Source organism: Carcharhinus amblyrhynchos, chromosome 7 (genome assembly GCF_965287045.1).
Source record: "Carcharhinus amblyrhynchos chromosome 7, sCarAmb.v2.hapA, whole genome shotgun sequence".
Taxonomy (NCBI): domain Eukaryota; kingdom Metazoa; phylum Chordata; class Chondrichthyes; order Carcharhiniformes; family Carcharhinidae; genus Carcharhinus; species Carcharhinus amblyrhynchos.
Window position 1 is genome coordinate 102,426,822 of NC_137330.1, and position 24,926 is coordinate 102,451,747.

The following is a 24,926-nucleotide window of genomic DNA, read 5'->3' on the forward strand; positions in this document are numbered from 1 at the left end:
TTTAGAACGGAGTTGAGGAGGAACTTCTTCACTCAAAGGGTGGTGAATCTCTGGAATTCTCTGCCCATTGAAGTGGTGGAGGCTGCCTCGCTCAATATTTTTAAGACGCGGGTTGATAGGTTTTTGATAGGCAAGGGGATTAAGGGTTATGGGGAGAGGGCGGGAATGTGGAACTGAGCCACGACAGATCAGCCATGATCTTATTGAATGGCGGGGCAGGCTCGAGGGGCTAGATGGCCTACTCCTGCTCCTATTTCTTATGTTCTGGTGCTAGAACAAAAAATATAAATTGCACTAATATATACTAGACAGGAAATTGCCTGTTTAAGAACGTGTTCAAGGTTGAAATCTCGCTGTTGGATTTGGTTGACTCATAAGAACATAAGAAATAGTAGCAGGAGTAGGCCATCTAGGCCTTCGAGCCTGCTCCGCCATTCAATAAGACCATGGCTGATCTGAAGTGGATCAGTTCCACTTTCCCGCTTTCTCCCCATAACCCTTAATTCCCTTGTCTGTCAAAAACCTATCTACCCGTGACTTAAATATATTTAGCAAGGTAGTCTCCACCACTTCCACGGGCAGAGAATTCCAGAGATTCACCACCCTTTGAGTGAAAAAGTTCCTCCTCAACTCCGATCTAAAGTGCCTCCCCCCACCCCCATCTTGAGGCTGTGCCCTCTAGTCCTGCTGTCCTTTCTGAGCAGGAAGAATCTCTCTACCTCTACCCTATCCATCCCTTTCATAAGAACATAAGAAATAGGAGGAGTAGGCCATCTAGCCCCTCGAGCCTGCCCCACCATTCAATAAGATCATGGCTGATCTGTCGTGGCTCAGTTCCACATTCCCGCCCTCTCCCCATAACCCTTAATCCCCTTGCCTATCAAAAACCTATCAACCCGCGTCTTAAAAATATTGAGCGAGGCAGCCTCCACCACTTCAACGGGCAGAGAATTCCAGAGATTCACCACCCTTTGAGTGAAGAAGTTCCTCCTCAACTCCATTCTAAACCGTCCCCCCTTTATCTTGAGGCTGTGCCATCTAGTCCTACTGTCCTTTCTGAGCGGGAAGAGCCTCTCCACCTCTATCCTGTCCATCCCATTCAACATCTTATACGTCTCAATGAGATCTCCCCTCATTCTTCTAAACGCTAACGAGTACAGGCCTAGTTCATTATCTTATACGTCTCTATAAGATCCCCCCTCATCCTTCTAAACTCCAACGAGTACAGACCCAGTCTATTTAGCCTCTCTTCATAGTCCAACCCCCTCATCTCCGGTATCAGCTAGTGAACCTCCTCTGCACTCCCTCCAAGGCCAAATTATCCTTGCGCAAGTGCAGCGACCAAAACTGCACACAGTACTCCAGCTGCGGCCTCACCAGTACCTTGTACAGTTGCAGCAAGACCTCCCTACTTTTATATTCTATCCCCCTCGCTATAAAGGCTAGCATTCCATTCACCTTCTTGATCACCTGCTGCACCTGCAGACTGGGTTTTTGAGACTCATGCACAAGGACCCCCAGGTCCCTCTGCATCGTAGCATGCTGCAGCTTTTCGCTCTTTAAATAGTAATCCCTCCTACTATTATTTCTGCCAAAGTGGATAAGCTCACACTTGCTAACATTGTACTCCATCTGCCAGGTCCTCGCCCACTCACTTAGCCTATCCAGATCCCTCTGCAGATTTTCCACACCCTCCACGCAATTTGCTTTACCACTCATCTTCGTGTCATCAGCAAACTTCGTCACCCTACACTCAGCCCCCTCCTCTAGATCATCTATATAAATGGTAAATAGCTGAGGCCCCAGCACCGATCCCTGTGGCACTCTGCTAGTCACCAACCGCCAATCAGAATAGCACCCATTGATACCAACTCTCTGCTTCCAATTAGACAAACCAATCTTCTATCCATGCTAACACCTTACCCCCAACTCCATGCACCCTAACCTTCTGTAACAACCTTTATGAGGCACCTTATCAAACACCTTTTGAAAATCTAAAAACACCACATCTACCGGTTCCCCTCTGTCTACCGCACTAGTCACATCCTCCTAGAAATCCAATAAATTTGTCAAACATAACTTCCCCTTAATGAATCCGTGCTGCGTCTGCTGTATCAAACCATTCTTTTCTAGGTGCCTCGCTATTTCTTCTTTGATGACGGATTCAAGTTTTTTTTAACTACAGACGTTAAACTAACCTATTCACATTGAATCACATAAAGGGACAAGACTATACAAGCTGGTGAATCAAATGACGAGGATAGAATAATTTGTAGGTTGATGGATGAATATTGGCCAGATTACCAGGGGAACACTGCCATGGGATTCTTTACATCAGTCCAAGAGAGCAGACAAGGTCTTACTTCACCATCTTATCTGAAAGCCGGTAATTCTGACTAAGTAACACACCCACAGTATAGCAGTGTTGTATCTGCCTAGACTTTGTCTTCTGAACTCAGGCTTGGTGCCTTGAACCCATAACATTTAGACTCTGAGGTTAGAATAAAACTGCTATACTGAAGCTGACACTTTGAATCTGTAGAATCCCTGAAGTGCAGAAGGAAGCCATTCGGCCCATCAAATCCACACTGACTGTCCCAAAGTGCATCTTACCCAGGCCCACCCCCTTTCCCCATCGCCATAACTCCATGCATGGCTAATTCACCTCACCTGCACATCTTTGGACTGTGGGAGGAAACCAGAGCACCTGGAGGAAACCCACGCTGACTTGGGGAGAATGTGCAAACTCCACATGGACAGTGACCCAAAGCTGGAATTGAACCTGGATCTCTGGCGCTGTTTTGGCAGCAGTGCCAGCCACTGTGTCACCATGCCACCCGTGGATATTCCAGCCCTGCCCAACACTGGGATCGTCTGCTCCCACTGAAAGCCAATAGGTTTTGACCGGGCCCATTCTTCCATGGGGGTCCTGCCACTACGGGACAAGAAAATCTCAGCTTCTTTCACAGAGTTGACAAAGGCATGTTGAACAGAATTGCCTCCTTTTATGCTGTTAGATTCTTAGATACTGGGGAACTAAGAAGAATCAATCAGAAGGAAAAGATTTATGTCCCTGAAGTGTGATGTGAACTCACAGCCCTGTGAATCAAGAGATAAAGTCAATACCTATTGCGACTGCAGCAGTAAAGGATCTACATCCAACATAAGACCATAATGTACAGGAGCAGAATTAGGCCATTCGACCCATTGAGTCTTCTCCACCATTCAGTCATGACTGATAAGATTCCCAAGCCCATTCTCCCACCTTTTCCCCTTAACTTTTGATTCCCTCATCAATCAATCACCTATCTATCGCTGTCTAAAATATATTCAATAGACTGGCCTCCACAGCCCTCTGGCTGAAGAAATTCTCCATATCTTAGTTCTAAAGGGTCATTCCTTTATTCTGAGGCTTCTCAGATGCTAACAGGCCTGCTCTGCATTTTCAACATTTTCTATTTTTATTTCTAATTTCCAGTATTTACAGCCTTTCCTTTTTTTTGCTGCACCATCAGATGAGCTTTGCCACTGACTAGTATCAGGGAAGTGTGAAAGGTCTTAGTTAATGAGATGTTTTGTCTGTTTAAAACAGCTGGAGGTGATAGATAGAAAGAAATCGAGCAATAGGATTGTAAGGGCTGCAAGGAATCCTCGGATTTATAAAGACCATGTTTTAGCTGAAAACTGTACCCACTTTGCGCCAAAATTGCAATTTCTATTTTTGATAGCAGGCCTGCAGTCTGTGAACTCATGATGGAATATATTTCTTCTACAGTACCTCCACTGTGACAGAGTCCATGCTGTTTAATTGTAACCACCTGGGTAAGGCAAATGAATTGCTGTTAAGCAGCTGTTTGACTAAAAGAAGGGATTGTTTTGGGAACGGAACTATTTTACATACATCAGGAATACCCATTACCTACATGATTGCTCTCCATTTCTGTGCTTTGCTGATTAGCCATCTGATCTTACATAAGGTGGGAATTATGAGAAAGGGGAGCAATTACATTCGTTAGCTCAAGTATTTGAATGGGGATTATAACAATGGCTTTGGGATGAAATGTTATTTTTGCCTCCAGCTCTTTCCAGCATGTACTTATTAGAAAATATTAATTTGCACAAGTGACAGTTGATGTGTGTGTGTGTATCTTAACAGATTTTATATATGTGTTAACAGATTATGTCTGCTCGATATATACTAATATATTACATGTGTTTATATGTGCGTTAATGTATTGTGCCTGTGTGTGTTTTCTCTGGATGCTTTTACATGGCATGGTGGTACAGTGGTTAGTACTGCTCCCTCTCAGCACCAGGGACCCCGGGTTCGATTCCCAGCTTGGGTCACTATCTGTGTAGAGTCTGCACATTCTCCCCGTGTCTGTGTGGGTTTCCTCCGGGTGATCTAGTTTCCTCCCACAGTCCGAAAGCCGTGCTGGTTAGGTGCATTGGCCATGCTAACATTCTCCCTTGATGTACCCAAACAGAGTGCAGCGACTTGGGGATTTTCACAGTAATTTTATTACTGTGCTATTCGGATTGGCGGATGGTGACTAGTGGAGTGCCCCAGGGGTCGGTGCTGGGGCCTCAGCTTTTTACCATTTATATAGATGATCTGGAGGAGGGAACCGAGTGCAGGGTGTCGAAATTTGCTGATGACACCAAGATTGGGGGAACGGCAAATTGTGCGGAGGGTGTGGAGAGTCTGCAGAAGGATCTAGATAGGCTGGGCGAATGGGCCAGGAAATGGCAAATGGAATTTAATGTTGGCAAGTGTGAGGTGGTCCACTTTGGCAGGAATAATGGTAGGAAGGACTATTACTTATGTGGCGAAAAACTGCAGCAGGCGACGGTGCAGAGGGACCTTGGGGTCCTTGTGCATGAGTCGCAAAAACCCAGCTTGCAGGTGCAGCAGGTGGTCAGGAAGGCGAATGGGATGCTGGCCTTCATAGCGAGGGGGATTGAATATAAAAGTAGGGAGGTCTTGCTGCAGCTGTATAGGGCATTGGTGAGGCCGCAGCTGGAGTACTGTGTGCAGTTTTGGGCGCCGCACCTGCGCAAAGATATTTTGGCCTTGGAGGGAGTGCAGAGGAGGTTTACTAGGCTGATACCGGAGTTGAGGGGGTTGAGCTATGAGGAGAGGCTGAATAAACTAGGCTTGTACTCGTTAGAGTTTAGAAGAATGAGGGGAGATCTCATTGAGACGTATAAGATGATGAATGGGATGGATAGGATAGAGGTGGAGAGACTCTTCCCGCTCAAAAAAGACAGTAGGACTAGGGGGCACAGCCTCAAGATAAAGGGGGGGCAGTTTAGAACGGAGTTGAGGAGGAACTTCTTCACTCAAAGGGTGGTGAATCTCTGGAATTCTCTGCCCGTTGAAGTGGTGGAGGCTGCCTTGCTAAATATTTTTAAGACGCGGGTTGATGGGTTTTTGATAAGAGAGGGGATTAAGGGTTATGGGGAGAGGGCGGGAAAGTGGAACTGAGCCACGACAGATCAGCCATGATCTTATTGAATGGCGGGGCAGGCTCGAAGGGCTAGATGGCCTACTCCTGCTCCTATTTCTTATGTTCTTATGTGTGGCAATGTAAGCCTATTTGTGACACTATTAAATAAACTAAAAACTTTAAATGTGCAAAATATTCCTCAGACTACAGGCTTGCTATTAAATATGGAAATTGCTATTTGACTCTTAAATGGAGACAGCTTTCAGCTAAAAACTGGTCTTTATAAATTCTCACAAGTCTTGCAGTTCTATAATCCTATTGCTAGGTTTTTTTTATCTAGCACCTCTGGTTGTATTTAAGTCAAAATACCTTGTCAGCCAAGACAAGACCTTTCACATTGCTCCACTCCTAATGAGCAGCAAAACTCATCTCAGGATGCAGAGTAATAGACTGTAGCCCAAACTTTCTGGTTGTTGACGCCGGCAAGATCTTTGGATCCCGCCGATAGTTTCCCCAGCAGCAAGGGGCACATTCAACAGGAGATTTTGTTGGCGACTGCGGGACCAGAGGATCTCGCCGTGGCGGGCTGTGCAGAAAATTCCATTAGAAATCAGAAATACGACTGGAAAATGTTGGAAATACAGAGCAGGCCTGTCAGCGTCTGAAAAGAGGGAAGGCAGGTTAACATGTTGAGTGTAGGTGCTTGGCTGCAGCTGGTGCAATATTTATACCTCGGTGTCATATGGCCAAGGCTGCAATCTGACCAACTCAGCCTAACTAAGCAGGCTGTTGAAAAAGCTTCTATTGAAACACTGGCCCAGGTCTTAATAACAGAGCCAATGATTAATAGATTGTCATTACATTTGTAAATTCCATCAGCTTGACACTGCTGCGCATTTTCTCTGGTGGTCCTCCGAGCACGGCTTTTTTAAAATTTTCCATTAACGGGATGTTAGGCTAGGCCAGCCTTTGTTGCCCATCCGTAATTGCACCTGAGAAGGTGGTGGTGAGCTGCTTTCTTTAACCACTGCTGTCCACATGGTGTTGATACACTCTCAGTGCTATTAGGGAGGGAGTTCCAGGATTTTGGTCCAGTGAGCAGTCAAGGAATGGCAATATAGTTCCAAGTCAGGATGTTACCTCTCTTGTGCTTTGTAGGTGTTGGACAAGCTGTGAGGTGTCAGGAGGTGAGTTATTCACTGCAGATTTTAAGGAGTCTGAACTGCTCTTGTAGCCCCAATATTTATGTTGCTAGTCCAGTTCAATTTCATGGCAATGGATGTTGATAGTGTTGGATTCAAATGTGATAAAAGCACTCAACGTCATGGGGAGATGGCTATTGCTAGGCACTCCTGTGGCAAGAAGGTTGCTACTGCTTATCAGCCTAAGCCTGAATGTTGTCCAAGTCTTGCTGCCTTAATTGCCAACCTCAATTGAATGCAATGCTGCCCACAGGACTTTCCCACGAGGACTTAATTGGGTAGAGATGGGAAAGCGTGATCATTGTGACTGCCATCCTTCCACTGGATTATATACGCCTCATCACCAAACCTACCATGCAGAACCCTTTCAAATTCTACTCTCTGTTTTGTCAATCCATGCCAATATATTACTCCGAACCCCATGAGCTTTGTCTTCTGTGGTGACCTTTTAGGTGGCACCTTATCAAATCTGTTGGAAAATGGAATTGAGTATAGTTATGGTGACAGTGATAATTCTGTTCTCCATGGAATAGAATCGTTAATGTGCTTCAGCTGTGCAGTTGCGCTATACTTTAAGCATGATGATGAATGGTACTGCTCAGCAAAAAATTGCACAGTACAATTTATCTCAAATCCCTTCTGCAGAGGAGGGTCCTCATCTCCCAACTCCTCACGTCTGCTTTTCTCTAAAAGAAAAGTGCTTCATTCAGCAGTTCAAGCAGGAAGGGGTCAAGTTGACCCATTGAGAATTATCACTTCCATTGCAGAACCAGAATTTTGGCATTTTCTCTTTGATTTTGAGTCTGCTGCTCAATCACACGGTGCAGAAGAGGCTCTTCAGCTGATCGAGTCTGCACTGATAGGTGAGAAAAATCTGACCTCCCATCTAATCCCATTTACCAGCACTTGGCCCAGAGCCTTGAACATTATGGCGCGTCAGGTGTCATTGGTCAGGTCACTCGCATCAACGTTGCCTTTTTCCGTAGCTTTGAACAAGTTATAGTAGCTCTGTCACGTTAGGAAGATCAAATAACTGAAGTTCTGAGCATCTTGATGCATCATCTGAACACATACCAAAGCTGCTTTTGTTATCCAGTTACCTGAGCGAGTTCACTTCAGCAAATGGTCAGCATGCAGCTCATGATTTTCTGATTGTTAAAATCAGTGAATGGAAAATTCAAAACTGCATCCTGGCAAATCTCCTAAATGTCACTACCTGCAAGCTCTGCCTCCCACTGGGTGTGCCTGATTGCAGAATCCTCATGGATTGGAATCCCATTGACTGAATTGGTAATTTTTTCCATCAAGGCTTGTGTGTTGAGAGCCCACATAGACAAAGTAGGATGAAAAGAGAATAGTGAGAATGATGTGTCAACAAATTCAACACAGGCCAATATACGTTCACCTTTAACAACCCACACATTGTTCAGTGGCGGGGTGGGGAGGGTGGTACAGTAAGAGAGGGGATAGAATGGACTTGAAATTGGTATGACACTATAAAAAACATTTAATTGTAAGTATGTGGTCAAATCATTTATTGACTGCTGTTCAACATGGATTCTGAATGCAGCTTGTTGGAAATCTGCACACAGTGAATTGACTACAGCTGCTGACTACAGCAGTGGATGCATGATTTGATGCGGCACTATCTACCATAATGCATTAAAATGCCAGCATTAAATACTTAACTCTTCTCGATATCCCAAGCTTTATCATTGTTTAAATAGGGGCAGCACGGTGGTACAGTGGTCAGCACTGCTGCCTCAGAGCTCCAAGGACCTGGTTTTGATTCCTGGCTTTGATCACTGTCTGTGTGGCGTTTGCATGTTCTCCCCATGTCTGCATGGCTTTCCTCTGGTGCTCCAGTTTTCTCCCACAATCCAAACATTTGTAGGTTAGGTGCATTGGCCATGCTAAATTGCCCCTTAGTGTTCTGGGATGCCTAGGTTAGAGGGATTAATGGGGCAAATATGTGGGATTACGAGGATAAGGTCTGGGGGTGGGATTGTTGTCAGTGCAGACATGATGAGCCAAATAGCCTCCTTCTGCACTGTAGCATTTCTATAAGCAATGATTTCTATCATCCTTGTTTTGCTTAATCATTCACAAATCATTTTCATGTGCAGATTGTTAATTCCATTAATAGTAAATGGTGAAGGAATAAATCTGAAGTTTGCCTTTTATCTGAAGCAAGTTTATTCTCAGAACAGCTCAGCACAGTAACAGCCTCCTCTGCTTCCCCACTCCCAGCTGTGTCATTTATGCTGTCTTGGGGGTTGAGCCAATGGTCATCACCTGACTTTAACCATGCACCTGGCTGAACAATGTAATTGCCAAAGGATGCAATTTTGGAACTATGATGCTGATACATTGACACATATCTTGGTGGGAATGATGGAAAAAAAACATACATCCTTTACCAGTAATTTCCAGCATCAAATGTCTATTTTCACATTTTGATCATACCAATTGTCTTCTATAATTCTCTCTCATGGTCTGCTCCACCATTCAATACAATCACGGCTGATCATCCACTTCAACACCCTTTTCTCCAGTGTCCCCATATTCCTTTAGGTCATTGGTATTTAGAATTTTGTCAATCTCACCTCATTCTACAACTGCCGCACACATAGAATGTGAATTTTGTACCATAGGTGTTACTAAGACAAGAACTGACACCTTGGGTTTTGAAGAAATAAAAGGGTGAGAAAAAGAGGGTGGATGGAAGAAGTGATTAAACCAAGATGCTTTGTTCATCATGGTTAATGGTCAAATTCAATGAGCTAATTGGTCTTCTCCTGCATATTAATTTTGTATGTTCATATATTGCTTCACAAATAGGTCACTTTCACATGCACCTCCTTCAGTCTGATCTATTGCATTCGCTGCTCCCAATGTGGTCTATCCTACATTGGAGAGACCAAGCATAGACCAGGTGACCACTTTTCTGAGCACATTTGGTCCATCAGCAGGCAGGACCCAGACCTCCCTGTTGCCTGCCACCTCAACACAACACCTTGCTCTCTTGTCCACATGTCCGTCCTTGGCTTTTTGCAATGTTCTAGCGAACCCTGGTGCAAACTGGAGGAACAGACCTCATCTCCTGATTGGGCACTTTACAGCCTTCTGGACTGAACTTCAGAGCATGAACCCTTCCCTCCACTTACCCCATTTCCATTTATTTTTTTCTCATTCTGTTTCTTCTTTTCATCCCGTTTATCCATTTTTATCATCCTTTTTTCTCTCTTCCATTTTTCCACTTCTCCGTCCCTGCTCTCCTCCTTGTCCACCCCACCTACCCACCCCTCAGCCCAACTGTCTTAACCACCTGTACCTCTGTTCTGCCATTCACACATTCTGATCTCATAATAGACACTTCTAGCACCTTTCCAAGCTGACTTTATCCTCATTTACATTCCCTTTATCCTTTTATAGCTCCCCCCCTCCGCACAACCCTCATAGTATAAATCATGTCAGATTTTCTTTGTCCTCAGCTCTGATGAAGGGTCATCCAGACTCGAAACATTGGCTCTATTCTCTCTCCGCAGATGCTGTCAGACCCGCTAAGATTTTCCAACAGTTTCTGTTTGAGTCCCTTTCACATATGGGGTGTAATGATATAATGCAGTATTGTCACACATAAAGGGAGACAGCTTTCATTTCTATAGCATCCTTCTTATTATCAGGATGTCTCAAAGTGCTTTACCGGCAATGAAGGGCAAACAAAGTGTAGTCACTGTTATAAAGTAGGAAACGTGGCAGTTAATTTTCACAAAGTGATCGGGAATGAGTTATTGACCTGATAATCTATTTGAGTAATGTTGGTTGAGAGATAAATGTTAGCCAGGATACCAGGGGAAATTCACATGCACATCTTCATACAGCGCTGTGGATTTCTTTAGGCACACCTGCGAGAGCTATCTTGGGACCTTGGTTTAATGCAGCACCTCTAATAACACAGTAGTCTCGATAATAAACTTCTGTAATAAACGCCTCAATAAAGCCTAGATGTGTAAAAGCTCAAGTGCCTAAAAGTGTATTGTAAGAAATTCTTCCTTCTACTATTTATTCAAACTCATTTGAAATAAATGGACCAATGACTTTGGTAGTCTATGGACTTACGAATATATTGAAATAGTCATATGCTAATGTTCTCAACATGATTTCAGTCAGTTGAATTTTTAACTTGGATAATTTGTGACTCAAAAGGCAGTGTTATATTTCACCCTATGTAGATATTTTATATAGGAATTTTGTAGTCATTAATTTTCCCTATACTGTACATTTCAGAAGCTTATGTACAGCCAATGAAATATTGCTTTAGTGATCTAAAGTGATTCTGTAAATTATTATTGAATGGGATATATTACAAGATTCTGCTTCTTGTCCTCACTGGAATGTTGTTTTGACATTATGTTAGCACCAAACAGCTCAGTTCTTCTCATTTCCAGAATAACCCGGCCCTAAAAGTTGAATGAGAGCTCGTTGCCTACATCAAAATTGTTTTAAAAAAACATGTATACTGCGACCCCGCCAGTCCAGAATTCTTGGGATCATGAAGCATCCAGATTTTGAAATTTTCTGGAATATAGAATAACAGTAGAACCACATAATCACAAACAAATGCTTGAACCAGAAAACACTTTAGTTATAAATAACTAGGGAGGCAGTGACATTAGTGGTATTGTCATTGGACAACTAATCTAGAGACCCAGATTCAAATCCCACCACAGCGGTTGATAAAATTTGCATTTCATAAAAATCTAAAAACACATTTGTTTCACTAACCTCCTTTAGGGAAATTTACCACCTTTACTTGGTCTGGCCCATATGTCACTCCAGATCCATAGCAATGTGGTTGACTCTTAAATGTCCTTTGAAATGGCCTAGCAAGTCACTCAGTTCAAGGACAATTAGGGAAGGGCAAAAAAGTGCTGGCCAAACAGTGACACCCTCATCCCATAAAATAATTTTTAAAAAATTACCCAAAGCATGCAACAATGATAAAACATTATAAAGCAGTAATGAAAATGTTTCACATATCCAAATTATGTATCTTATGTTTCTGCTCCCTAAATACTGTACTAAAATGATGCTGAGAGTTTTTTGGATCTGCTCAAAAAATATCAGAAAGCTGTATTTCTAAAAAAAAAAGCTTTCCAAATTGTAGAGGTTACAGTGCATGTGTTATGATTCAGAATGGTTGCAGAGAGTTTCTGCAAGAATAGAGTCAATTGGATTGGGCTAGTCAGTCCGTACGGATGGTGCTTTTCCTCATGATGTTTTGCATGTTTTTTCTGTGTTTCAGATGATGAAATGATAAATGTGCAGATAGTTTGTGCATGGTGCCAGAAGCTGGGAATTAAGCGTTACTCCCTCAGCATGGGAAGTGAGGTGAAAAGTTTCTGCAGTGAGAAGTGCTTTGCAGCTTGCAGACGGGCTTATTTCAAGCGTAATAAGGTAAGAGGCCATACATTTGAGCAGTGAGATGGTAACAACAATTGACATTCACATCACACAATTCTCAGACAACCCATAGCTCATCAATGCAGATCATTTTTTGATAAGAGGAATGCAAAATGTATCATGATCATAATCAACGCTTTGAGGACTGCAACTGTAATTCTGCACTAGATTTAAAAAGTTTGGGGTATTTTTATTTCCATGTTTTCTGCTATTTCTTTCTGTCCTCCCGTTTCATTGATGGGGGTTTGCTTACCACCAAGCTTGGAGAATTTGAATGATGTGAGCTGGTTTGGAAGGACGAAGGTGGACAATGTAAGTCTTTACCCATCCTCTCCATTCTCAAACTCCTTGCTCCGGCTCTCTGGTAGAGCTTGGCTTGTGAAGGGGAGAAGTACTGCTTCGCAATGGGGACAGCAAGCCCTGGGTATTCAATGTCATTATCTTCCAGTCAGCAGGCAAGCATTGGAGTAGGTGAGCTGGCAAAATGTCCAGTGTTTCACTTTGGGTGAATGAGGGCTGTGTATTAAGGAACGTTTTACGGTTCTGTACATTGTTGAAATTTTACTTCATTTAGAATTGGAATTTGACAATTACGCTTGTACACATTTGTAACAAAGAAATTTGCGAGGTTGTAAAGGATACTCATTGCTCAAAGGAGTTAAATGTCAATTCGTGAATTCACACTTCAGAGTCTGATAAACAACAGAGCATCAATCTTGTGTTCATTATTATTTGTCTGAAATAGCATCTGTTTAAAGTACCCTGCTCAATGAGCTACTGGTTTCAAATAGTGGAACTATCTTTCATAGCTCTCAAAGTCTGCGAGGAAATCCCACTAAAGCAGTTGGTGGCTCCATCTTTGTATGAGATCCAATGTATAAAAAAGAGGAGGAAAACACACAGTTTATTTATACAAGATTAATACAAGTGGAGGCAATGCAATAAGTAAGTTATTGATTCCAGTTTTAATTCCACTCATGAGGATTTCCAAAAAGCAATAATTGTGCAGTGACCTTGCAGTAAATGTGACATTTGTGCAATCTCACAAAAAATAGCAAATAGTGATAGGTATGAACGCATTTGAAATTCTGTCAAGTCAATCCTGATTTCACCACTTCCTTTTGGGTTCAAATAGGTTAAATTATCTTGCCCGTGATCATCAATGAGCCTCTGTTTGGTACAGTAACCAAATTGGCAGACCCAAGATTCCAGTACTGCAGAAATAAACTTGAACAGAAACAGGATTTTGTCTTTAAACATAAAAATGCTATGACAGTCAACTGCATTCTGTTAAACTTTACATGGCAAATGTTGATCTAGGTAGGAATTGCAGCTTCAAGGATTATTGTGGTTGTGGATTATGGAAAAGTGTCCAGATACTGGGTTTATCACCAGGAAAGGAGGACGAATTCACTTAGTGAATAGTCTCCTGGTTCAGCTGGCATCTTGCTAAAAGGTATTTGTCTTGACTTGCGGTAGTGTTATAACAGTGGTTCTTTGCTCTCAGGTATATATGTCAGTGGCTGCGATGGAAGTGTGAATCCTTTGTTCTGGGGCTTTTTGACGGTTCATTGCTGAATTGGAAAATATAATCTGTCATTTCCTTTTAACATGATGACACGGCTTTGTCATGTAGATGTTTTCTTTCTTCAATGCATGCACCCTGTATCTTGCTATTTTCATTGTTTATATATTGTTTCAAAGAATGTGGCAGCTGTCTTTGTAAACAGAGGGAGGTGGCCTGTAATACCTTTTGGCTTCAGGGAATTCTTCTTGTGACCTGATACTGTTGCTGAATGAGAACGTTATCAGTGAAAGAGTGCAGTGCTTCTTAAGAGTGTTGCAAGCAGTGACAGGTTGGCACGCATCTGCTTTTCTCCCTTATTTGTGTATCACAGCATTTAGCTCAAACGGACTGAAAATAATCACTTTTAAAAGACCACATTACTGAAAATATGTTTATTTCTCTGATTTGCAAAATTATTGGACTCGGTCATTTATTGGACTAGGTCATTACAAAACTATTTGGCAAATGATATTCCACCTGTAGCAGAGATAAATTAGAAATGCATCTGAATAACGAAATGATGCCAGTGGCTTGTGGAAATCAGATTGGACAGCATTTGGCTTGACACCTTTAGCACCTTTTTCAGCCTTTATCGTCACCATTTACATTTCCTTTGTCCCAATACAGCCCCCATCCCTTCCCTCTGACTGTAAACCTTGACTAGTTTCTTTGCTTTCAGCTCTGACCAAGGGTCGTCCAGACTCAAAACGTTGGCTCCATTTTCTCTCCACAGGTGCTGTCAGACTTGCTGAGTTTCTCCAGCATTTTCTGTTTTTGTCTCAGCTTGACATGGTTCAATGAGAAGGGCCTCAACTGGGATTTTGGGTTCATGTCACACTACCTGTGATACCCATGACTTGCTTGGGTTTGCAAAATCTCACTAACTGTCCTGGCCAGAGACAATTCACACTTCTTTAACCTGCGTTTAACCCTCTCTCCACTTGCATTGTTTGTACCTGTGAAGACTTGATTACCTGTAAAGACTTGCATTCCAACCATTATCTTGTAAATTGAGTTTGTGCCTTTATATGCCCTGTTTATGAACACAACTCTTCACTCACCTGAAGAAGGAGCGAGACTCCGAAAGCTTGTGCTACCAAATAAATGAGTTGGACTTTAATCTGGTGTTGTGAGACTTCTTATTGTGCCTACCCAAGTCTAAAGTTGGCATCTCCACATCAATTGAGCCACGCAGTTCTTTTTGAGCTGAATATTTAAGATTCTAATTTGTAGTCATCTTTAATTTTTTAAATATACTGATTATGTATTTTAGAAAGATATTTACCACCTGTAGGCGCTGGGGAAGACCTGGCATACCCTCGCTCTCCAGCACTGCAAAGCTCTTGTCTGGTTCCTATGTGTTCAAACTGAGTGACATGTTCACATATTAATAGAGGAGCCAATGTCTGAAAGCAAGTCGGGCTGTGTGGGCAGTGCAGCAAGAACTACTGCTCATTTACAAAGCACTTCAAATACCATGCATGGCAGCATTTCTGCTTTTCCTATATTGTGCTGTAAACAATACTGTTAATTCGAGATGTTGTGAGCTTTCAGAGGGTTGATTGAGTGGCAGGGCTACGGTGAAAGCTTCCAGTGCCATTTTGTTCTATTGTACTATGTGCTGAGGCATTAAAGTTCCCGTTGGAGATCTACTTACTCCATTCTGTAAAATGTTTTCTTTAGATTGATATCAGCAAACAACTAGAATCAAAATGTTGGAGCATCAGTCTATCTTCTACAAACGTCCTGAAATACAGTAAAATGTAGCATATAAACCTCAGGTTATATAAATTTAACCAGTGGATCAGTATAAAAGTCATGGTTACTTTCAGTACATTGGACATTATTGCAGCAATAACACCGTCAAGCACATCAGTTAGTGCGAAAGGGGATAGGAATTTTCTTGAAGGGATGGAACTGCTGAAGGCTGCGGAAAAGTGGCAGAAAAGTGAGATTATACAAGATGCATGGGCTAGATTTCCTGGCCACGTTCACAGTGAATTCAAATCCCGTTATGGTCAGAAACTCCTGTGAGAGGGCCAGAGTGGGAGTTGTGAGGGAGAGATCTCAGAATGTTATTTTCACCTCCCCCTGCCTGCAACATCATCAGGTTTACACCTCATTACGATGGATTAATACGCATTTAAATATTCAAAAGTGGCTTAACGCTGTACGTCAGTGACAACCACCCCCTGCCCCACCCACCTCCATCACCACCTTGGGGAGAGAATCCCTCTTGGCTTCCAAAAATGTAAACCATTTGTGATGACTACACCAGGGGTAGGGAGGTCAGTGTACCCCCTGGGTGGTCAGGAACATGGCAAAGCAGTGGCCTGGCAGCAGTACAGTGTCCTGGCACCCTGTCAATGCCAGCAGGCAGGGCTTCTAGGCAATGCCACAGCATGGGTTTGCTCATGTTGGGGGTGGGGTTGGCACGCCAATGCCTGATGTCGGCAGTGGGGTGAGGGTGGGTGGTGGCTGATATCGATGAATAGGGATGGGGGATCTTTAACATCAATTTGAGATCAGTGTGTTGTTTTTAAAGGGTGCTGTGTGGAGCCAGTCTTGTGGCATCTTTAGATCCCACCTCTTACAATGACAGTGCAAAACACTTAAACACTTAAAATGGCAAAATGTCATGAGATCTGGGGAGAAAGACTCTGGTTTTCCTTCAGAACCTGGCATTTGCCATTTTTTGGGGAAAGCACCGCCCATAGTCTTCTCTAATTCTTTGCTGTGTCATAACCCCTTGTGCAGTGTTTGCTTGCCCCTCTTTGTCTCTCCACCCTTTCATACTACTACAATACAAGAGCCACATTATAATGCAGCTTTTTTTCAACAGTTCTGAAACAATACTATAAAGCCTCTTTAATGTCTCTTTCATGTCTTTGAATATCCCCACTGGCAGTATGAGAAACAGTGGAACAAAGTGGACCACGTCTTACTGAAGTCAGTGGAAAGTAACAATGTAAGTGGATAAGGAAAAACAAAGGGAAGCATCAGCAAACGGTTTGTTTTCTTTCTGATTTGTAACTCTCAGTAAGTTGTTTGAGTGCCAAAGAATCAAAACATTCTGCATTCAAACCCATGGAAGCAGCAACATTAACCATAGCTGTGCCACTTAAAAATAAATCCTGGAATCAGGTTACTGAAAATATTGAAGCTGTTGAATTTGTGTTGACTGGATGTGATTTTTGTGGTCAGTCTGTTTAATGCTGACATTAGCAGTAAAAAGGAAATAAAACGGTCTCAGTCCTCAAATGATGGTTCGTGGAAGTTTGCATTGAAAGAAAATAGGATTTTGAAGATGCCTTGGCAGTCAGTATCTTAAAATGTCTTTTGGTGGGTACTCGTAAGTACAGTAATGTAGACAGGTGCAGACCTGGGTGCTCCTGTGGTTGCATTAAGCACAGCTGCTGTAATGCTAGGATGTGTTGTCTCTAAGTTGCATTTAACACAGTCGGCCATTAGTATTAAGGAAGCAGTTGCCAGCAGAGACCAGTTAGACACATGATTTTAGTTAATTAAAACAACTTCAGCACCTGCTATCTTGTTTTATTTTTGACAAGTTTTTTAACAAACTCCGCACCACCATCTAATTCTTACGGAAATGCTGTGTTATGTTCTGATTTTAAATGAGCTAAAGGGACTGTTAGCTGCAGAGCCTGGACCGGGCTGTCATTTCCCAGTCACGCAGCATAAGAACATAAGAACATAAGAAATAGGAGCAGGAGTAGGCCATCTAGCCCTTCAAGCCTGCCCCGCCATTCAGTAAGATCATGGCTGATCTGTCGTGGCTCAGTTCCACATTCCCGCCCCCTCCCCATAACCCTTAATCCCCTCGCTTATCAAAAACCCATCAACCCGCGTCTTAAAAATATTTAGTGAGGTAGCCTCCACCACTTCAACGGGCAGAGAATTCCAGAGATTCACCACCCTTTGAGTGAAGAAGTTCCTCCTCAACTCCGTTCTAAACCGCCCCCCTTTATCTTGAGGCTGTGCCCCCTAGTCCTACTGTCCTTTCTGAGCGGGAAGAGTCTCTCCACCTCTATCCTATCCATCCCATTCGTCATCTTATACGTCCCAATGAGATCTCCCCTCATTCTTCTAAACTCTAACGAGGTAGGAAGAATGGTAGGAAGGACTATTACTTACGGGGCGAAAAACTGCAGCAGGCGACGGTGCAGAGGGACCTCGGGGTCCTTGTGCATGAGTCGCAAAAACCCAGATTGCAGGTGCAGCAGGTGGTCAGGAAGGCGAATGGGATGCTGGCCTTCATAGCGAGGGGGATTGAATATAAAAGTAGGGAGGTCTTGCTGCAGCTGTATAGGGCATTGGTGAGGCCGCAGCTGGAGTACTGTGTGCAGTTTTGGGCGCCGCACCTGCGCAAGGATATTTTGGCCCTGGAGGGAGTGCAGAGGAGGTTTACTAGGCTGATACCGGAGTTGAGGGGATTGAGCTATGAGGAGAGGCTGAATAAACTAGGCTTGTACTCGTTAGAGTTTAGAAGAATGAGGGGAGATCTCATTGAGACGTATAAGATGATGAATGGGATGGATAGGATAGAGGTGGAGAGACTCTTCCCGCTCAAAAAAGACAGTAGGACTAGGGGGCACAGCCTCAAGATAAAGGGGAGGCGGTTTAGAACGGAGTTGAGGAGGAACTTCTTCACTCAAAGGGTGGTGAATCTCTGGAATTCTCTGCCCGTTGAAGTGGTGGAGGCTGCCTCGCTAAATATTTTTAAGAAGCGGGTTGATGGGTTCTTGATAAGAGAGGGGATTAAGGGTTATGGGGAGAGGGCGGGAAAGTGGAACTGAGCCACAACAGATCAGCCATGATCTTATTGAATGGCGGGGCAGGCTCGAAGGGCTAGATGGCCTACTCCTGCTCCTATTTCTTATGTTCTTATGTTCTTATGTACAAGCCTAGTTTATTCAGCCTCTCCTCATAGCTCAACCCCCTCAACTCTGGCATCAGCCTAGTAAACCTCTGCACTCCCTCCAAGGCCAAAATATCCTTGCGTAAGTACGGCGCCCAAAAACTGCACACAGTACTCCAGCTGCGGCCTCACCAATGCCCTATACAGCCGCAGCAAGACCTCCCTACTTTTATATTCAATCCCCCTCGCTATGAAGGCCAGCATCCCATTCGCCTTCCTGATCACCTGCTGCACCTGCAAGCTGGGTTTTTGCGACTCATGCACAAGGACCCCAAGGTCCCTCTGCACCGTCGCCTGCTGCAGTTTTTCGCCACGTAAGTGATAATCCTTCCTACCATTATTCCTACCAAAGTGGACCACCTCGCACTTGCCAACATTAAATTCCATTTGCCATTTCCTGGCCCATTCACCCAGCCTATCTAGATCCTTCTGTAGACTCTCCACACCCTCCGCACAATTTGCCTTTCCTCCAATCTTGGTGTCATCAGCAAATTTCGACACCCTACACTCGGTTCCCTCCTCCAGATCATGTTAGGCTTCTCTTTCTCCCTCGTGGTCTTGGCACACCTGTAGCCAGTTTGTTTATTTGTTATCAAGAATAGTACCTTTCCAGCAGGACAGGTTTCAAGTTTTTCTCATTTAAGGCCTATCGGGCATTCTCTATCTCCAGCCTTCCATCTAAAATCTGTATCTCTTCACCTCCTAGCCAAGCAGAGCCTTGGGAGGGGGAAGATCTCATTACTGGAAGGATAGGCTGGCTTATTCTTACCAAACTTACTGTGGAAAGGCAGTGATATTATAACCAGATTTGACTGCTTTGTCAGCTAAAATATAATGTTAATAAGTTAGTTAGAAATTATAGAAAAATAAATCAAATCAACCCATGCTCTCATCTGCGCCTGATTAAATTGGTCAGTTGTTAAGTGTCCACATCAGGGTTTTTTGTCAGCTGATATCACAAACTTCTTGGAATTCAATGGACAAGTGTTTTACAAACTTAAAAGTATGGTGCACTGTGTAACACAAGCTTTACACATGTGCCCTGAGTGTGGTTATCACACAGACATTTCCACTATCAGTGGTAATGAAACAGTATTAGGCGACTTGATTGGCAGTTGAACCCTGTCTGACCCCACATCATATCAAGTTTTCAGTCTCATGTCATAGAATCCCTACACGAGGCCATTCAACCCATCAAGACTGTACCAACCACTAACCAACTCAGGCCCTATTCCTGTAACCCCACGTATTTATCCTGCTAATCCCCCTGACACTAGGGTCGATTTAGCACAGCCAATCAACCTAACCCACACATCTTTGGATCTTGGGAGGAAACCGGAGCACCCGGAAGAAACCCACGCAGATATGGGAAGAATGTGCAAACTCCACACAGACCGTGACCGAGGCTGGAATTGAACCCGGGTCCCTGCCGCCGTGAGATAGCAGTGCTAACCACTGCGCTATTCTGCCACTTTTGTTAACTTTTCCAATAAAAACCTTGGGCTAAGCTTTCCTCTGTACGCTTATAGCAGCAAAATGCACAGAGGGAACTTGAAGGAAGAACCCTCCACCAACCCATCCTCAAGCACCTGATCCTAATCCATATTCTTCATTGGCCAACACAGCTTGGATTTTGAAGAGGGTGGAAGGGAAGGGTACATTTCTAAAATCATCGTTGCTTAACTTTGTCTATTCAGTTTCTTGGGATTCCTGTGATTTTCAAGTTGTTTATGATTGCAATTTTTAAAAAGCTGGTTGCTTTATAATGGGAAGCAGACTGCCACTAAAGAAATTTAAACAAAATACCTTTCAAAGGATATTTTAAAGAATTGAAGAAGGAATGAGACAAGATGGTTTCACAATTTAAATGGCAGTTTTTCAAAAAAGCAATCAGTGCAGCTTCAGTATTCCGATTCACTCGATATCATCTAATTTAATGCAGTTCCTACATTTTTCTGAGTTTGAGTCAGAGAGCTGTCTATTCACTTGGTCCCTAAAGGTTAACACTGCATGAAATAACCATTTTTATCCCTGATGTTTTGCTATGTCAGAATGTGCAAGGTTTTACTTTTAGTAAAAAAATGAGTTAAGATATCATGTTCCTAGTTTAATCTTCCATATGGATTACTTGTGGTGTTTTTTAATTGGATATTGACTGCTTAGTGTTCGGATGCAAATAACATGAGATGTCAGAAGAGGTTTTCTTCTATGCTAATGTTGATATGGGGAGACCATAAAACCAGTGAACCTACTCAGCCACCTGCTCAAATATTTGTGCAGCTAGACTGGCGTCAGCCAATTCTCCAAATAACCGATAATTATCTCAGAAATGGGTCTTTTCTGTTGAACACTTAAATCCATGACTAGACAACCTTACAAAACTAAAATAAAATGGGGAGATTGGAAGTGATTTTATTATTTGTTTATTGGCACAAGTAGGCTTGCATTAACACTGCAAGGAAGCTACTATGAAAATCCCCTAGTCGCTACAGTCCAACACCTGTCAGGGTACGCTGAGGGAGAATTTAGCATGGCCAATGCACCTAACCAGCACATCTTTCAAACTGTGGGGGGAAACCGGAGCACCCAGAGAAAACCCACGCAGACATGGGGGAATGTACAGACTCCACACAGACACTGACCTAAGCCAGGAATCATACCCAGGTCCCTTGTGCTGTGAGGCAGCAGTGCTAGCCACTGTGCCACCGTGCTGCTGGCATTTAATAATTCATCGCTCTTAGGCAGCTAATTGGTACAGGAAAACAATGCTGTTCCTTGCTAAGTTTCCAAGCTGTAAACCTGGGATGCTGAAATTCGCCATACTATTCCAAGTAATAAGGCTACTTGCATCTCAGTAAGATTATTACAAAACTATGCAGGTAGACAGTTTCAATGTGCTAGTAGTGATCTTAGTCCTTCCATCCAGAAACATTCAATGGTGCTTCACATTGTAGTGTCTTATAAATGACTCTCAAGTTTTGCCTTCAATGCTTCACTTAGAAGTCCATTCAATCTCATGATTTTTTGTTGCATAAAATCAAGCGTCCCAACATCAGACCTAAATTGGCCTTGTCTGAGTTTAAAAGGGACCTGAGGGCCAACTTCTTCATGCAGAGGATATTCCATATAAGGCAGCTTATATGGAATAAGCTGCCAGAGAAAGTGGTCGAGGCAAGTACAATAGCAACGCTTAAAAAGCATTTGGATAAGTACATGGGTGGGAAAGGATGAACGGGATATGGGCCAAATACAGGCAATTGGGACTAGCTGGGAGGGCACCATGGTTGGCATGGACTGGGGGGCCGAAGGGCCTATTTCTGTGCAGTATTGCTCTCTGAATCTATGGGCAGAATTTTACGGTGTCGCTCGGGTGACACCAAAAATTCCCGCCCAAGGTCAACAGAGATTTCTGCGTCAATTCCGTGGCGGGTGAGGTGGTTGAGCTCTGGCCGATGACTGAACTCACCCTGCTCTTTTTTTCACAATAGTGAGAGAAATCTTGAGCCCACATTCGCCATCTGTGAGGTTGCCGACAGGGGCTCAAGATCCAGAAGTCGCAGTTCACACAAAATTCTTTGCATGCGTTGACAAGTATTTCAATATTATTAACCCACCCGCTCTGCTGTATCTGTATCACTGATCATATTCTGAAACCTTGCTGATGCGATGTCATGTCGACGTGGTTTATAACAGATTCACACAGACATGATCCTGTCATTGGGGTCTCCCCTGGGATGTAAAGGTAAGTATAGCCTCCAGGGTCCAAAGGACATAGCCAGGTAGTGCCCTGGCAATGCCCCTGGCTCTGCCCTTTAGCACAGGTTGACATTCTAGCAGTGCCAACCTCTGCCAATGTGCAGGCCCCAATGGGAGCCACATTGTGGGGGGGGGGGGGGTTAATGCAGCTGTGGTTGTGGACCACGAGTGGTCCTACTAGCAGGGGGATACTGGCTGCTGGCAATGGCCATTGCAGGGGTGGGGGGGGGGAGGAATGCTGGCAGTGGCCGTTATGGCAGGGAGAGTTGATGCCAGCTTCAACAATTGGGGGAACAGACAATGGTTGCAAAGGAGGATGGGGAATGGGCTGACGATCACTGGGGATTGGGGGGAGGGAAGGTCGTGCTGTTTTGACTGGGGGTAGGGAGGGGAAACCCTTAGGCCTCAGTAGTAGGGTGGGGGGGGATGTTTATTGCAGCTCTGATCAGGGCATCCTTTAAAGATGGTACCCCGATCTCTGAGCAGCTGCGCTTTGCTGGCATGTCCCATCCTTCTGTATGACTGCATGAAACACTCTCCCTTAATTTTTTTTTTGGCAGAGTGTGGTAGAATCTGGAGAGCAAACCGAGTGGTTTCTCTCCAGAGAAATTCACTGTTTTTTTTTCACCAGAAACAACTGTGCCAATTTTGGTAAGGTTTTGGCCTTTGTTTAATGTACCCAACCTTTCCACAAATATTTCATCCTCATACCTCCATTCTATAATACTGGAGATCAACCTCGTAATTCTTTTCTGTGCTGCCTCTAATGTTTGGATGTAGTCACTTTTGTATCATTGACCAGAATATTAGGCATTCTTCTCAACGTGTGGCCTGATCACAGCATTGTGCAGTTCGATTATGAATTTCCTTAACTTTCTGTCTTCTTGTTTATGTTTACCTCATCTACTTTTTAGACTATTCTTTTTATTTTTCGAAAACTAAACTATTAAATCTTATTGATTTGGAGGCAGGCCATCTTGTGAGGAAGACAGAGTTTGGTTTTAATCAGCTGGCAGGCAAATTTAACCAATCAAAAGCTAGATGCTTGAAGATTGACATAACTATGTCTCAACAGAGCAATGAGTGAACTCACCAGGAACCAGAGAACCTGATCCTGACTGAACAAGTGAACTCGCAAGATTTGAAGAGTTGATCCTAATGGAAAACAGGATGTTAGTCTGTCTTGTATTGGTTAGGGCTCAGCAGTTTTAGTTAGGAACATCTGGCATTGCCTGTAAAGGGAATCAGAAATTAGAGCCTGATAATTTGCCATACTGTTGTTTTAACTGTTAACAAATTTTCTTGGTTGAAATATTGTACTTCTCCAGATGACTGCATCTTCTCTGCAAATTTTAACCCTTTGAGTACTGAGTATCCTTTGCAGCTTACAAAATCCAATTCGCATTTGTGTTTTACAGCATCTTACCATTCCCCACCCCCCCACCAAAAAAAAATTCTGTAAATTCCTAATGCACTGAATTGGAAGAATGTTGGCAACTGTGGGATGTTTTCTTAATCCAAGGTAAACCAAGATATTACAACCTTAAGGTTTTTTCTCTTCTTAATTGTTTCCATTGGTGCAGAAATGTTACTGCAGTCCTCAAAGAGTTAAAGAGAAGGTCTCTGTTTCCCACTGGCATGTTGCTATTGGCATAGAAATCTAGCAACAGAGATCTTACACTTGAATTTGAACTACGTAGTTGGATCATAACTTGCAATTGGAGCTTTTCAGTGTTGGTTACAGAATTTCTAGGTTGCCCATTTCATTCAAGTTGCCTCCATCAGGTTGATAAAATAGCATAATCTCACCCCATTTCACATTGTTAGAGTTAAGTTAATGTCTGCAGGACTGTGGTTCACAACTGTCAAAGCTTAATAAGTTAAAACTCCTTTGTTCAAAAGCAGCCAAGCCTCCTGATAAATTTCTACCTTTTACTGAAGAAGTAAAGTACCCCATTCAGTATAAATTCTGTTCTGTATAAATATTGCAGTGCTCATTTTAAAAATAGGAGCCAAAATAAAAATAGTTGAGACAGTGTTGGTGACCTCTTGGTTTTATAGATTTCATATACCAACCTATTGGATGAAATTATACAGAACTCCAACTCCAACAGAAAATCCAACTATTCACACCGATACTAAAGGCTTCAATGCACCAGACACATTAGAGAACCGTGGGTGTCTTTTGGCTTGTTATTTGTTCCAAGTTCCTCCCACTCACGTCCATTCTATTATTTTGTTTGGAAGGGGATGATTGCAACAGTAATTCTACTTTAGTCCCTCTGCCTGACCTCTCCCGCCTCTCTGCTGCTCTACCCCTGTTATTGCCCCTTCTCTCTCCTTGTTCCCCTCTGTCCATCGTTTTTTTGTGTGTATGTGTATCTTCCTCTTTCTGTACCTGTCTCTCCTTGCTGTCCATCTCTCTCCCTCTCCCCCCCACCCTTTTCTCTCCTATTTTCCATATGTTTATCTTTTACTTTATGGATTTATCTTTGTGCGTATCTGTTTGTCTCTCCTTAGCCATCCTTTATTTTTCCTCTCTAAAT

At 43.2% G+C, this 24,926-nt stretch overlaps 1 protein-coding gene across 11 annotated transcripts in view; it reads left to right on the forward strand.

Annotated features, from left to right (window-relative positions):
• Positions 1-24,926, forward strand: part of sobpa (sine oculis binding protein homolog (Drosophila) a) — a 327,837-nt gene that overhangs the window by 195,179 nt on the left and 107,732 nt on the right. For all 11 annotated transcript variants that reach the window (XR_013887035.1, XM_080192849.1, XM_080192848.1 and 8 more), the window contains one exon: positions 11,961-12,112. Coding sequence is in view for 10 of the 11 variants with exons in the window: in XM_080192849.1 (XP_080048975.1) it covers positions 11,961-12,112 (152 nt within the window). In the remaining variant the exon portion in view is untranslated. The remainder of the gene's footprint in view (positions 1-11,960; positions 12,113-24,926) is intronic.